We start from the raw sequence: 15,028 nt of genomic DNA, 5'->3' as shown, positions 1-15,028 counted from the left end.
GGGTGTATCTATTCAAATATCATTTTGGAGAAGGAAATAATAATTCTAGAGAATTCCCTCAGTGAGATGAAATTACTTTTTTAAGGAAGACGGAACTGTCGATAGGGCAATTATGTCAAAACTAATGATTCTATGAAAGTTCGAATCCCCGGAGCCCAGGAGGGGACATGGTGAGAAATAAATAATATCTTTTTTCGTCCGAGCAAATTCTGTAATGGATATTGTCCTTGATATTTAGAAGATTTAGGTGATTCGTTAACGGCTGCGACCGCGTTCCATGGTCCATCCCACCTACGAGCAATTTTGCTCGTAGATCCCACCATCAATCCACTTAAACTAGTGGTCGTGTTGAATAAGCCTTTTAACAGTTTTATGGTTTCAAAATTGTGAAATTTCCTGATATAAAGATGCGCGCAGGGGACTCTAGAAAACGTGTTTTGGAAGTTTGACCCACCATTACTTAAAAACTAATAAAGATAATTGAAAACGGTAAAAAGCACATACGACCACATAAAAATATCTATTGATCCTGAAAACTCCGAAAATGTAGATTAAGATTTGAAAGAATTATTGAATGAGATGAGTAATAATTCAAGTTGAATTATCGGGAAGACGACATCAATGTTTATAACTTCACCAGCGCGCATTTTTGCGTTTAATTCATAAATGAGTAATATCATAAAAAAGGGGAATCATCAGCTGAGTTCATTGATATTTTTACTTTTGTTTCTATCTTAATCCAATTCAGAGATATGAACGAAATAAGAAAATTAAACAGAGGAAAAATAGGGACAAAAATTCAACAATGCGGTCCCGGCGGGTACCCAAAAATTGGCGCCTGGAAACTGTAAAAAGGCTTGATCAGTCGATGAGTCGTTGAGGTCATCCATTTCGTTCGAACGAAATGATTTCGTTTTTTAATTAGTTTGAGCAGGCTACGGATCCGCATCCCAGAATTCGGAAATCAAATTAAAAACAGATTTAGCCCTCTTTTGTGTTTTCACCACAATTTCGGTTTAAAATGGCCAGATCATGACATGGGACGCGCGGCCCCTCTGGTGTAAATGTTAGAATATGATTGTTGAGGGTAAATAAGCAGAATCTATTTGAAAATACAATAAATGTCAAACTTATCTGAAGTGAAGTGAAGGGGATGATATTGAACGGATGTACATCGTGTAGACTATAAAAGACAATTTCACGAGTGAATTGAACGCTCTATTATCCTGGTTCCATTATCAAACAAATCCATGTTTGATGAATCGGTTTAGTTCAACTGTTTAGATTTATTTCACTAACATTCATAATTTTTTGTTCGATATATTCTGATTCTATCAATTGTTTATAGAAAATTCACCTACAAAAATTAATAATGATGGCGCCACCGGCTATCTAAAAATATTTTTCCATCACCATGTCACACATTTCGTTCGAACGAAAAAAAAAAATCTGTTTCTCACCATGTCTCCTCCGGGGCGCCGTAGAATCCTGCAAACTGTGATAAAAAAGAACCCTTTCTCGGCTTTTCATCATTCAAGCCAGGATTCTCATTTAGCGGAGGTGAAAGGAATTTTTTGGTCAGTTTGATAAAAAAAATCATTTTTATCATTTTCATAAAAGATCAGTTTAGACAAACGGTGATAGGAACATAAAAAAATTCGTTGATGAAATGTAATTCCCTATCCGCGGGTGTGATTACTGATCGAGTGGATCGCCTTTATCGGACATGATAGTGTTAATTGACATCGGGCCGAAGCTTATTGATCAACAAATGTATGAATACATTTTGAAAAATATCTATTTCGTTTTACCTCTTTATAATTTCATTATTCAGAATCGTGCACATATAGCCTACAACAAAAGGATAAACGTTCTGTCAACGTCAAACAGTGAACATGCGGGCGTAAAGCAGGAATCGATCGGCAACTATGGCGGCGAATTCTCATTAATACGAATAATTTTCTTATTCCCCAAGTACGTAGTGGTCGTCGTATAATGTACTACACTTTGAGAGCTTTTTGAAATCCGAAAATTTGAATGATACAGAAATCATATTTGATGGATAACGCGTAACGCTGTATAGTAAGTAAAATACCGCTTCAAAAAATTGAAGCGCGAGACTTATACTGCAAATGAACTAAAACATGGTGGATTTAGGTTCCAATTTCCGGTTCTGCATGAGTAGTGTCATCAAACGAGAAATTCCAGAACCTGAATTTGTCGATATCCCATATCTGCTATTTAATGTAACAACGTATTCTTCAAAAATCTGGACAAATGATCACTGGTAATAAGCACTGTCGATGAAGTAACACATCAATATTAATCACCATAATGGAAAATATCAAACAAGAGTTAAATGACCAGTCGTTGAAAACAAGAAAATCAAAGGGTTACTTAATGACAAGCGAGGAACTACAAATAATACAAAGGAAATTTGGACACAATATTGAAAGTTGAGTACCGGTACCTGGAACGCAAAAAAATCAATAGGTTGATGATATTATTCCAAAGCAGGAACTAATCAGAAATATTCTGAATACGGCTAAATGTTTTTCAGGCTTAAAAAGTAGCTTAATCTGAGACAGAAATCAAGGATGCAGTTGAAGAGGGACGTGAGATCTTTACAGGCCAGGAATAAGTGTGTATACAGGAGTATGTCAAAAAAGAGAAAAAATATTGATGCACTAAATCGTATAAAAATGGCAAAGAATCTCTCCAAAAGGATTTGCTCGTGAGAAAAGTGTAAGGATTCTGATGAAGATTTGATCAGAATCAGAATTAATTTCTACACAAACTTAATCGATACCAGCAACCCGTCTCAACGAACTTTAGGCCCTTCAAAGTTGATACCCTGTTTCTCATCCAAACCTCTTTTCTAGTCAAGACGAGGTAGGGCGAATATTTTAGTCGTGAGCTTTTTTAAAATAAAAAATGGAAATAAACTCTTATTTTTAAATTTCCAAGGAGGCGAGGGCGGGAGGTTTTTCTTTTTAAATCCAAAAATATTCACTGTGTAATACTTATATGAGACGAGGGCGGGAGTTTTTCAGATTCTCGATCCATAGAAGGTTAAGTGGACAGAACCAAGAGATGTTCATTTTCCTTATTTTCATTATCTAAACTACACAATTTCAAACAAATGCAGTCAAAAATGTCATACAATCTCTCAGGGTCACAAGCCCAATCATTTTGTTAATGGCTGGGAATGTCATTCTTGTCATACTTTTAGGTGCCTTCAGTATTCAAGCTTCGGCTTTTGTAGGTACCGTATCTTGGCTGTTGTATTAGAATTATATATTACGTAATGATAAATATTGTAACACTCTCTTAGTTTATTTATTCTTGTAATATTCAATTCTAATTCATTCAGAAATAAAGATGATGAAATGAAATGAAACTCTGAATAGATCAAAGTTAGTCTATGCTAATTTTTCTCTTGATTGACTGTTTTACTAGGACACAAAAGCACACTGAAGGTCTCTTCCACTCGATTGATTTGACTTGCTCCGGTTCATCATAGAAAAATATTGAAATGTTCAATAAGTACATTACTAATACACAATACTAATTATCATAAAGCGATATGCATAAAAAAGATTCATGTACAACGTGCGTGAGGTGATTTTATTTTAAAAAGAAAGAGCCGTCGACTGTAAACAATCTAATGCGTATGGTGGCTGATTCGGGCCATTCTAAAAACTTTTTCTGTAAGGCTAGAGCAACGATAAAAAAATTTCACATTGGCCCGTGTTTTTGGCTTTCTCGCGCGAGATTTCAAAACTTTTGGCGAGAAAACAAAAATGTTTTGTTTTCTCGCGCGAGAAACATTTTTTAGTATGGCCCGAATCAGCCCCACAGATGCGGGTTCCGGACTTTATATTTTTTTTTCTTTTTATTTAGGCACTTTATATTTTTTTTCTTATTTAGGCTTTGGGGGTGACGCGGGTGGCTTTACGATTTGATGAGAAACTTTGAAGGGCTTTAAAATGGACGTTGATGTTTCATCCGCCATCCCGCTCATATACTACTACTACTTATTCCAATATCGTACGTAGCTTGTCGACAAAGGCAATGATAATCATTATTGGTATGTTCCAAAACATAATTTATTTCACTAATATTACAATATTTCGGCCAGATCAATCACAACAATATCTAAATAAAATAATCTAATAATATAATCTGATAATATCTTATCATTACTTGTTATAACAGGACGTTAGAATGAAGGATTTTTATACATTTAGTTATAGTTTTCAATAAGTACTGTATATCGATAGTATCACGTACGTATCAAAATCTTGGTAGAAATTCCCATCCTTCATTTTGTCTTGTAGTCTCGCAGCCTTAGTTTGACGGGTATTGTGCCTCCTGTCGGGGCAATAGTAACACCCTCCGTTTTTCTTAAAGGCACAGGGGTATCGGCGCATTTCACCACCGTATATTTGTTAATCAGGGTTGCCAAAGCCAATTTACCCTCCAACAACGCAAATCGCATACCAATACAGTTACGCGGACCTACACCAAACGATAAGAAACTCATTGGATGGCGTTTTGAATGAAGTTCTGGGTCAAACCTGCAAAAAGAGGCACATAAGCATTATTTGGGTTGGTTCCACAAAAGTATCGTCATAGGTCCAACAATTACAATAACTAGGCTACAATATGCATTTTTGACATTCTCTTCCTTTACAGACTCGTAAGCTTTACATAAAACAGCCTAAATCAGATTATAACTAGGGGTCACAGAGATACCAAACCCACTTGTTTGAACATCTGAAAATCTCAATATTCAACGTTCCCTGACCATGGTAATTATGTATATGTTTTATTCGCGATTTAAATTACAATATGAAGTAGCAGGAATAGATACAAAATAATGTAATATAAGACGCTGGACGACTGGTGAAGTTAACATAAACTTATTACCCGAAAGGGGCCCAGTCGCCCACACTCTCGCATTCACGCACATTCACCCCATTCATACCTACAAGTTACACGACAAAACATTTAACATTGAAAGTATAAGTTCCATGACATTTGGTACATTACATTGAATCAATCAGGAATACATAATCTAATCTATATTTATTGAGAAATGAAATATTTTTTTACAGTATTTCCAAAGGATGTGAGGGATTGACATGATTGAAGATTCGCTTGTGGGTTCCAGAGTTTTGGGCCTTTGCGGATTATTGTAAATTGTCTATAGTTATTCTTAGTAAAAGTAAGATCTAATTCCTTGCATCGGTGTGTATTGTGACTGTGTTTAACTTTGTCAATCGTAAATAAATGCTTGTATTTCTTGGGAAGTAGATCATTCATAGATTTAAACATGAATTGGAGGACTTGTTGATTATTGATATCGAATATTGTGAGTTGTTTCGTAGATTTGAATAATGATCCTGAGTGCTCTAGGAAAAGTTTCTTTTTTATCATGCGCATAGCTTTTTTTCTGCAGGATATAGAGATTACTTAGTATTGAGGGGTAGTTGTTAGGCCAGACGATGATACAGTATTGTATGCGAGGCAATGCTAATGATTGATATATTGTTTTTAAGGTGTTATTGGGTAGTCTATATTTTGATTTACTAAGGATAAAAAATTATTCTTCGAATTCAATTTTAATTTCAACTTGATGTATATGGTGTTCCCATGTAATCTTCTCATCAATCATAACGCCTAAAAATCTGGCAGCAGTCACTTTTTTTAAATTTCTTTATCATCTATCATCAATGTATAGTTTAATGGTCCTTGCTATTCTTATTCTTCCCGAGAATAATAAAAGGTTGGTCTTATCGATATCCAAAGACAGTTTATTTGCGGAGAGCCACTTACTTACTAATTTAATTCATAATTCATTTCTGTTTCGAGGGTTTTAGAGCATTTATTACTGTGAATTTAGCTTGTGTCGTCTGCAAAAAGGATTGAGTCTAAGATTTTATGTTGATATGTATTAGAAATAAAAGGGGCCCTAGGATTGATTCTTAAGGTATTCCCGTTTCAATGGCTTCAAAATCCGATGATGCTCAGTTAATATTCGTTAGTTGACATCTACCTGTTAGATAACTCCGAAACCATGCATTTGTGATACCTCTGATCCCATTATGATTTAATTTATACAATAAAATCGAATGATCTATTGTATCAAAGGCCTTTTAAGGTCAAGTAGAAGTGCTGTAATTTTACCATCTTCCAGGTTTTTAGTGATTTTATCTAGTAATGTTATCAATGCTAAGTCGGTTGAATATTTCTCCGAAAGCCAAATTGTTTGTTGGAGAGAATTGCATGTTTAGTACAGAAGTTCGATAGTCGATTATACATAAGTTTTTCTAGAATTTTGGAAATAGAGGGGAGAATTGAGATAGGACGATAATTCTTTGCTTTAATTAATGAAATTATAACTCAACACAATCAAAGAACATGTCATCAATACCAATTTTGCAAATGATTGTGGTTACACATACAGAGTCGACTCCGTTTTGTTCGGAACCAATTTACTCGTATTTCACATATTTTATAGACGTTGGCTAGTCCGGATTATATAAAGGTCAAACCTTCAAAACATAATTCATTTTACTCGTAGAAATAACTCGTATTTTTGCCACTAGATTTTCGGTGAAATTACATAGTAATCATACCGGTTAAATCAGTACTGCTGAGATCGTCACCGTAAAACCACAGAAAATATACGTTGTCATTGTCTTGTTCACCGATCTTGGTGGCCAGTTTTAGTTTCATTTTCTCCAGGTTCTGTACGGCGAAATAACCGTTCCCATTCTGTATGTCCCCGAAGCCAAGATACTCAATCAAAAGTCATTCTCAAGAGTCATTCTCTGCTTCATGCTTTCGAAGATTTTGGGGTTTATCTCGTCAATGTTTAATACAGTACAATACATGCATAACGCATGTCAACAACAACTGAGTATTTTTAAAGTCATATACAGGGATTGTAACGCACCAAGATACGCGTTGTATGGCCACAAATCACCTTACTCGCATTTCCCCTTAATCCGTATAAAAGTCACCGGTCCCCAAAGTTACGAATTAAGCGGAGTAAATAGGCTACATAGGAAGTAAACAAATTCTGCATAAATCAATGTCTAACCGTCGGTGGACTGGTTAAAAACCCATCCGATTAATATGTTACAGATCCCTTCCCAAAAGTATTTCCATCGTAAATTTCAATGAAAAATGGCAAACCACAACCTGTAGATGTGTCTAAGGTAGATGTGCATGTTAAATATCAAGAAATCCACGAAAGTACCTGCAAAACTTCCCAAAATAACTGCGTTAACGATGTACGTACACAATTATTTTGAATATCGTGCGACATTGATTTCTCCTTGCAGACATCTGCAACGCCTTTGCTTTTAGTTTTTAAGGGTTACATTATTTTCATAATTCATATTAAGGCAACGTATTTACAAATTACCTTTCTGGGTCAAATTTATCAGGATCTGGTCCCCAAATATTAGGGTCGTTGTGAATCGTAAGGACATCAGCTGCAACGACCATTCCTTTCTTCACTAATTTCCCGGTTATCAATGTGTCCTTCAGGCATCGTCTAGTTATCACGCTACAAAAAAACGTTAAATGCAAATTCAAATACAAATGAATAAGATATATCTGAAGGCGAAGATATATAGTTCACGTGTAGAACAAGTGTGAGACTGATTTAATTTTTGGGGTCCAGGGACACCATGCCCACTTCGGAAGTGGTAACAAGATGTTCGACAATCTGATGATTTCGATATTCCCCAGTGACTCCTCGATCCAGAGAATTTGTAAGGTGGGGCAGGAATCCGTTTAAAGTGGCATATAGCAGCCTCGCCGAATCCAGGACATTTTGAAAAATGTATGCTCTAGATTGTATTTCCTGCATTTGACTTCATTTTTCATAAAGGAATTTTGATCAACGTTATGATTTAATCCCTCGAGCGAAGAAGGGGCATGCGCCCTTTAAATCCGATCCATGGTATACCAATTTGAAGTTCATTTCTGAGCCACAGATGTGTCTAGGGTAGATTCATGACACATATCAATATCATGTATCGAGACAAATACATCGAAGTGTATTGAAAATTCCGAATAATCTTTACTTCTGACAGTTTTTCGGAGGGCGGGAGCAAATTGAAGTTTCCGGGTGATTCCGGGAAGAAATCCTCCGGAATTCAACCTGTCCGAAAATGATTAGGTCAAGTGCAATATACGGAGAGACTGTCCAGTGAAATTAGAAATCTTAAAGAAAAATATTGCATAAGTCGCTGCAAATATCAAGACGACTAATACTGAATGAATTATTAAGTTAAGTGATTAAATCATGAATTCCTTTGTATTACTGTTTTGGAAAGTATACGTGCTATAGTAACATTTTGTACTTACGAAGGAGCTATTGGGTGGAGTCTCAATATTTCGTTAAACACCATATCTAAGTATCTTAGTTTCTGCAAAGATGTGTAATCGAGAGTTCCCTGAAATGATGATCAATCTTTCTTTCATCTTCTAAAGACCTTGTTAGAAGTTAGAGGACTGTTGCACCGGATCCGCTTACTTTTTTCAGGGGGATGGGGGGGGTGTTGGGTGCGGTGCATGTAATAGACTAATGAAGGGTACCTTACAGCGAGGATTTGTATTGGCGTGAGCTGCGGCTGAATGATGAAACCCTAACAAGCGAGGATGGCTTCAGCGGGAGGCAATCACACCCTGCCATGCGTATGGGCGACGATCCCCGCCAAAAAGACTGTGTTTAGTTACGCAGTATTAAAGCCGCGATAAAGCAGACAAATCCGCGCCGCAAAGATGTTTCCGCGCCACGGAGACATTTCTGCGCCGCGAAGTCATGCACTGAAATGTCAGAAGATGGCGGCACGTAGATGTAAATGACGTCATCCTGGGAAACCCGGAAATAATTTCCAAAACATAAGAAGCATTCAAAAGGAAATAAATGAGTTTGCACAGAAATACTTTGGAAATAATTGGAATATGTTTGTTGAACGGAAACCAACCGATACTTCTTCCGCGCATGCGCTGTCGAGGAGATCTGCTGTGGCCGATAGAAAACAACGGGCTTTCCCAGTTAAAAGGCGAACTATTTCCGGGTTTCCCAAATATCCGTCATTTCAAGAAGATCGCGCGAACTGCTATTCGAAACCTCGAAACAGCTAAAATGATAACGCTGAAAGAATTATTTCCGGGGCCACCTTCGATTATCTGAGTTAGTCGACTATAGTCGATCGAAACGAAACCGAATGTCCGTTAGTCGGAACTATATTCCAGAAATAGTACGAAAATCAAGCGCATTCGGTTATTAGTTCCGACCACTAGTTGGCTAGATACGAAAACCGAATTTGGCCCTGCATGACATAATTCATACGTACGTGGCGCCATCTATTGACATTTCAGCGCATGACTTCGCGGCGCGAAAATGTCTTCGCAGCACGAAAATGTCTACGCGGCGTGGAATTTTCTTTTACGCTACGCGAAACAAAACATCATCTTTTTGGGCGGGGATCGTCGCCCATACAAGCGAGGATATAGATTTGCGAGAGACGCCGAACAAAGAAATGGCAGCCGATTCATTAGAAGCTAGTTTGCGTTGTTTAACAACACACAGCGATTTTACAATTTGTAAAAATTCTCATGCAGTATCGCTACCGGTACTTCTTTTATGTCTGATCACGTTAGAAAATTTCAAAAACAGTCTTCAAAAATAGGTAACGACCACTTTCGGCACACGTGTGGAAGTGAAAAAGAAAACTTTGATGTGAGAAGTCAAAGGAATGACAATAGGGTTTTCTGTCGAATGAACAGAGAACCCTAAGCATCATGTTGTTACCTCTGCACCAAGGACCTCGTCCATCTCTTCCTGCATTTTTTCTTGGATATCAGGTCTGAATGCTAATTCATATGCCGCGTAACCTAGTGCGTTGCTTGTAGTTTCGAAGCCCGCTATGAGGAATAGCCGACTATTGGCTTCCATTTCCTGCAATGTACATCATTTGCTACAATTCCATTTGCCGAATTTCTAATTTTTTTCTCTGATATTACATCGAAAGGATGAACACACGTACGTTCAAGGTAAGGTGTTTAGTGAACGTTTCGCTGCTAGATCCAACGCCCATGATATATGAGTTAGTTTTCATTTCGTCAGTGGAAACTCCCTCTGAGTATAGTTCACCCTCCTTTGTAAGATCTATGGATTCGGTTTCGGCTGTTAACATCATTTGTATGAAATCCGGCCTATTGATCTAGAATAACATATTACCACGTAAGTTAAGATCGTCAGCATGATAATGGGGAACCCGCAACACCAGCTATCCCACCAAAAGGCGTGACGTAGGTCTTCGGTTGTCAAAATTAGTTCATTTTGAATGAACTTTGAACTTGATTTTTAGACTCACGAATCTATATATTATCACTGCACCTGCCAAATATACAACAAATTGATTCTTCTATTCAGATATCAGTATAGTTTCCATTGATAATTTCTGCTTTTAGGAGAAAAGTTCATTCAGTTTCAATTGAAATGTAGAACAAAACGATCGCTAAAGACCGACTAACTAATTGCGACACCTGGTGGATCCTCGCCTGCTTTACGTGGAATCCTTGATTGGCACGGTAGCGGTGTAGGTACCCAATTACGAAGTCACGTTTTGAGGAAAAGCAAATTCAAAGCAATTTTTGAAAAGAGAAAGTCGTCATTTATTATTTGTGTTGAATTTTCTCACATTGGTGGTACTCTTTTTGGCACGTCTAATATTTCTAGGAAAGGGCAATTCCAACTTCGGCAATTATCTTTTAGTAGCATTAATCGTGTATTCAAAAAATGCCTATGAAGTATAACAAGAATTAGTTCTTTACCGGATTTTCTTTGCGATCTGCGATAAGTGCAAGAAATTGATCTCTAAGATAAGTATCGTCTTTAATCACCAATCGACGCAACGGCGAAAAAGACGACAAGAATATCCAGCGTAAACAGCAACATATTTCCGGGAATGCAGCTACAAACAAAAAATCAAAAATCTATTATATACATCTGTCATGAATGTTGCCAATTTAATTCACTAATTTCTACTGTTAAATTATTCATTCTATGATTTTGCTAAGCCTAAAAAATCGTTTCTTTCAATGATTAGTGTTTTCTTAGTGAGTCAGCGCCGTCGTCACATTGCCATCATATAGTACTAATGTTATTCTTTATTGGGCTTTTATTTCGGATCGAAACGCTTTCAGGACTAAGCGATTTATGAGCATTTCACAGATAATCGCAGGTATGGTGTCGCAGCATTAGCTGTGCTGTCAATACGCAATAAACAATGACCTGCTGTCAAAATCAACGCCTTGAATATGAATGGCATATTCTTATATTCCATGTTTCGGAACATTCTTCGGCACGCCACCAAGAATGGCTCGTCGTGGTTACGTTGGGATACTTCAATACCGAATGCAGTCGATGATATCACTTCCATTGTTAAACCCTGAAACACTCTAGAAATATATTAAAGATCTACGTGAGATACATGAACGTTTTAGATTATGTATAATCTAGCTAGTCTCATAATGGAATGGGTCCGGAGAAAGAAGATAGATGAACTTACTCCAAGATATTAAACGGTTTATCTTCTCTGTGTTTTGCGTCCATTCTCTCCATCATTGTACTAACACAACCAGTCATCAACGGTGTCATCTGAAAACAGATCAATGGACCAGTCACACTTTTACAATCCCGAATGTATATTCAATCTATTTTATAAAGCTGAATATCGACTAAGCTTTACCGACTTGAGTTTGGAAGTGGTAAACACTGGTGATACTATACTTCTCAGACGTTTCCAGCGATAACCCTCGGCAACAAACATATTAACGTTTTCCTCTGATGTTTCATCATTTAGAGGGAAGCTCTGAAATTTAATGGAAAAGATATACATATAGTACGTTAATACAAGTGTAGAAAGCTGATCCAGTAAATTGTTGACATCCAAACACGCATACGGGGGTCAAGGCTCTTCCCAGTGCAATAGAAACGACACAAAAGCTGGGAGTATCATAATCCAGTGCATGTATTCAAGACCGATTTTCTGGCAATGTCTTTGCGACCGAACTGCGCTCGCGTGCAAATGTTTCCATTTGGAATCCCCCTTTCACCCATAGAATCGCGCCTGGTATCACTCACCTTACGCGCAGCAAATATGCTGAAGTCCTTCACGAATACATGTTGTAAAAAATCCAAATCAGTAGTTACGAGTACGGGAGTTGTAACGCCTTCATAATAGCTATAATATTAATTTAATGTACATGTATTTTTAAAATCTAATCTTATCAATAAAAGTTATCACACCATATATATATATGACATTTTACAATCTTACCCATAAAATTCCCCATACTTCTGTGTCCACATCTGTAATGTGTTTGCTGGTCCCTTAAACAAACATGAAAATCTGTTATCACGGATGAAAATGTTAGAAAGGAAGGAGAACTTAAGTGGACCGATCATTGTATTTACCAGTGGTTGCAGCTGACTGGCGTTTCCTAGGATAAAGCTTGGAGTCGGGCCGGGAATCCCGAGCTCTTTGAACAACGATATGTATTTTCTTCTTTTCCTTTTAGAAAATTGGACAATATGCATGTAGACATTCGTAGTCAATCTTTTATATCAATATGTTATATGTGCAGATTATCCAATGAATTCCAAGAACATCTCAACAACTTTTTCAGGAGAATAATATACTGAACTGCCATCACCTACCTGTAAAATATTACGAAAACCCATGTTGTTATTGCAATCAGAACTGCTGTGAGATACATTTTTGAATTGGTCTAGTGTACAGCACGGAGACAGTTTACGGCTGACAAATGCGTCATATATAACATACACTAACTATAGTGCGCGATACACACCAGTAATTGACCCCTTTCCAATACACATTATTTTTCGAACCGGTTCCACGAACTCAGCCACACATAATATAGGGGTTGGAAACTGTTTATTTTACGAGAAGTCTGTCGAAAGAATATGTTGTTTTTGTGTGTGTTCAGTCCTGAACATACACGCCGGAGGAAATTTAGAGGGGTGCAACCCACATCGATACCCTAAACACAACCTTTGCACCAATGTCTTCATCATTCCGCTTGATTACTGATTCCTTTTCACCAGTCGACAGTGTTCCGTCTGACCCGTAGGACTAAGTGGCAATGAGGTGTAAGGTAATTGATTATACGTATTATCTAAATACTAAGCATGACCAGTATTTAGACACGGACTTTAAAAGGAAGTTTAGATGGTCCATGATTTAGATTTAATGTTTTGTCATTCAGCAAACGCGCAAGCGTGCGCGGGTACGTACAGACGGCGGCTTTTCGCGGCGAAAAACTGGGATGTTCGACCAACATGTTAACTAATTATCTATACATAAAACTAATATCCATTAATAAAACAAAAATTCCCAATGTTATTAAATTATTTGTAGAACATATTTTAGACTCAACTTTTCGTTTGGTTTGGGGACTGGGGAACAGGAAGCCTGTTTGGCTCAAGAACCTCCCAAGGAAGTATCGTCGAGTACTTCCTCCTCCTGAAGCTCCTCATCAGACCCAGAATGACAACCATATGGCCTCTAGGCTTCTGACCACCAGACTCCCTTCAGCACAATCCAGTTACGTATAAAATGAAAGATTTATTCTTACATCTTATCAATCATAAGCATAATCCTGGACTTTCACCAAATTTGTCAAAGAAAGTATTTCAGAAAATGCTAAATGAGTGACGACGACACCGTGACTACTGGGTAAGCCTATTGGGGTTTGACAGGTCGAAGCGGGACAAATGATCTATGTTAAATACGCATAAGATACTTTTCAAACATATTTTGATAATACAGCAGTTATAAAGAGCGAGACATAAATGATTATTGCAGGGCAGCAGTTTTAATACGCGAGCGGGACCATACTCTCATCTGGATAATCTGGTTGGAAGATTGTTTTAATGAACCGGAACCGAATTTCTCAATGATGCACTTCGATTTAAACAAAAAATTCTGTAAATTCGAGCGACGAACACATGTGCTTCGATTTCTGATTTCATAATCAAACCCCGTTTCACTCCCGGCAGGTGTGGTGGGTTTTTAGGGGACACTCAATCAAAAATATTCAAACGAAATTTACCAATGAAGATAAATAACACTGGCAGGGTCAATCCCTATTTTAAGATTAAAAAAAAAAGTAGAGCGAGAGCCAATTCAGATAGGGATTCGAAAACATCGGACTACACGCAACACCCAAGTCCACCCAGTCAATAAGCCGAAACTGCCTCATCCATATCTTTTTCGCACTAAAGGAGCCTCTCTGTCCGACTGATCCTAAACCTAGCCTAACCGACCCGCGGCGATTTTAACCTACAGATTCACTACGCTATAGGCCTACGCGGACTCAGGGGCGTGGCCGCCGATGGTCTCAAAATTTTTTGAAAAATTATTTATTTATTTATTTCCTGAATAATTTACATCAATAAATAAATACCAGACAAAATGACAATAGATAATTAATTTGATTAGGCCCACTAGATGCATTTCAGAGGCATGTTGATATTATAATCCTCAATACACGACCATCCACTCTCAGGCAAAAAACAAAAGCGATCAATTGGAGAGTAATTATAGTATAAAATCTTTTTTTAGAACAACATATTTACATTTGCACCATAGAAGTAATGAGTAATCATAGGAGTGCATAAATGATTTCTAATACGCAACATCTACTACTCTACATGATAAGAACTCTTGTTTTTCAAAAGAAAAATATTTGAAGGCACATGGTGTCAATAGGTTGCTCCAAATTTTTTCACTGGCATTTTTAGGGGGAGCACGTGCCCCGGTGCTCCGCCAGTCTGGGAATCGAAAGTTGTTTTGAAGATAGGCGGAACAGTATTTTATTCGGAGGCACCTTAACATTATGAGTTTTCCGGTTTGCTCGGCTACCCGTACTGGCGGGGTAGTCTAGAGAGGCTAATGAAAACTCCGGTTTG

At 37.4% G+C, this 15,028-nt stretch overlaps 1 protein-coding gene across 1 annotated transcript; it reads right to left on the bottom strand.

Moving 5' to 3' along the window:
- Nucleotides 1–4,091: 4,091 nt before the first annotated feature.
- On the bottom strand, nt 4,092–12,878 carry LOC141903672 (cytochrome P450 3A8-like). The gene is made up of 13 exons (XM_074791899.1): nt 12,755–12,878; nt 12,512–12,608; nt 12,375–12,427; nt 12,179–12,278; nt 11,784–11,906; nt 11,604–11,692; nt 11,327–11,493; nt 10,867–11,006; nt 10,077–10,253; nt 9,842–9,988; nt 8,389–8,477; nt 7,439–7,582; nt 4,092–4,580 (listed from the first exon to the last, which is right to left on the bottom strand). Exons 1-13 carry the CDS (start codon nt 12,811–12,813, stop codon nt 4,325–4,327), a joined length of 1,641 nt encoding a protein of 546 aa, XP_074648000.1. The 5' UTR covers nt 12,814–12,878; the 3' UTR covers nt 4,092–4,324.
- Between the last annotated feature and the right edge of the window lie 2,150 nt (nt 12,879–15,028).

This window comes from Tubulanus polymorphus, chromosome 4, assembly GCF_964204645.1.
Source record: "Tubulanus polymorphus chromosome 4, tnTubPoly1.2, whole genome shotgun sequence".
Taxonomy (NCBI): Eukaryota; Metazoa; Nemertea; class Palaeonemertea; order Tubulaniformes; family Tubulanidae; genus Tubulanus; species Tubulanus polymorphus.
The sequence above is the reverse complement of the archived record's forward strand: the minus strand, read 5'-3'. Positions and strand labels throughout refer to the sequence as shown.

Excerpts from the sequence above, each read along its gene's own strand:
- LOC141903672 (XM_074791899.1), bottom strand. The coding sequence starts at position 12,813 with ATGTATCTCACAGCAGTTCTGATTGCAATAACAACATGGGTTTTCGTA. Across the intron at positions 12,428-12,511 it reads CCAGTCAGCTGCAACCACTG|GGACCAGCAAACACATTACA; the intron begins GTAAATACAATG and ends TGTTTGTTTAAG. Across the intron at positions 10,254-10,866 it reads CAGATCGCAAAGAAAATCCG|ATCAATAGGCCGGATTTCAT; the intron begins GTAAAGAACTAA and ends ATGTTATTCTAG.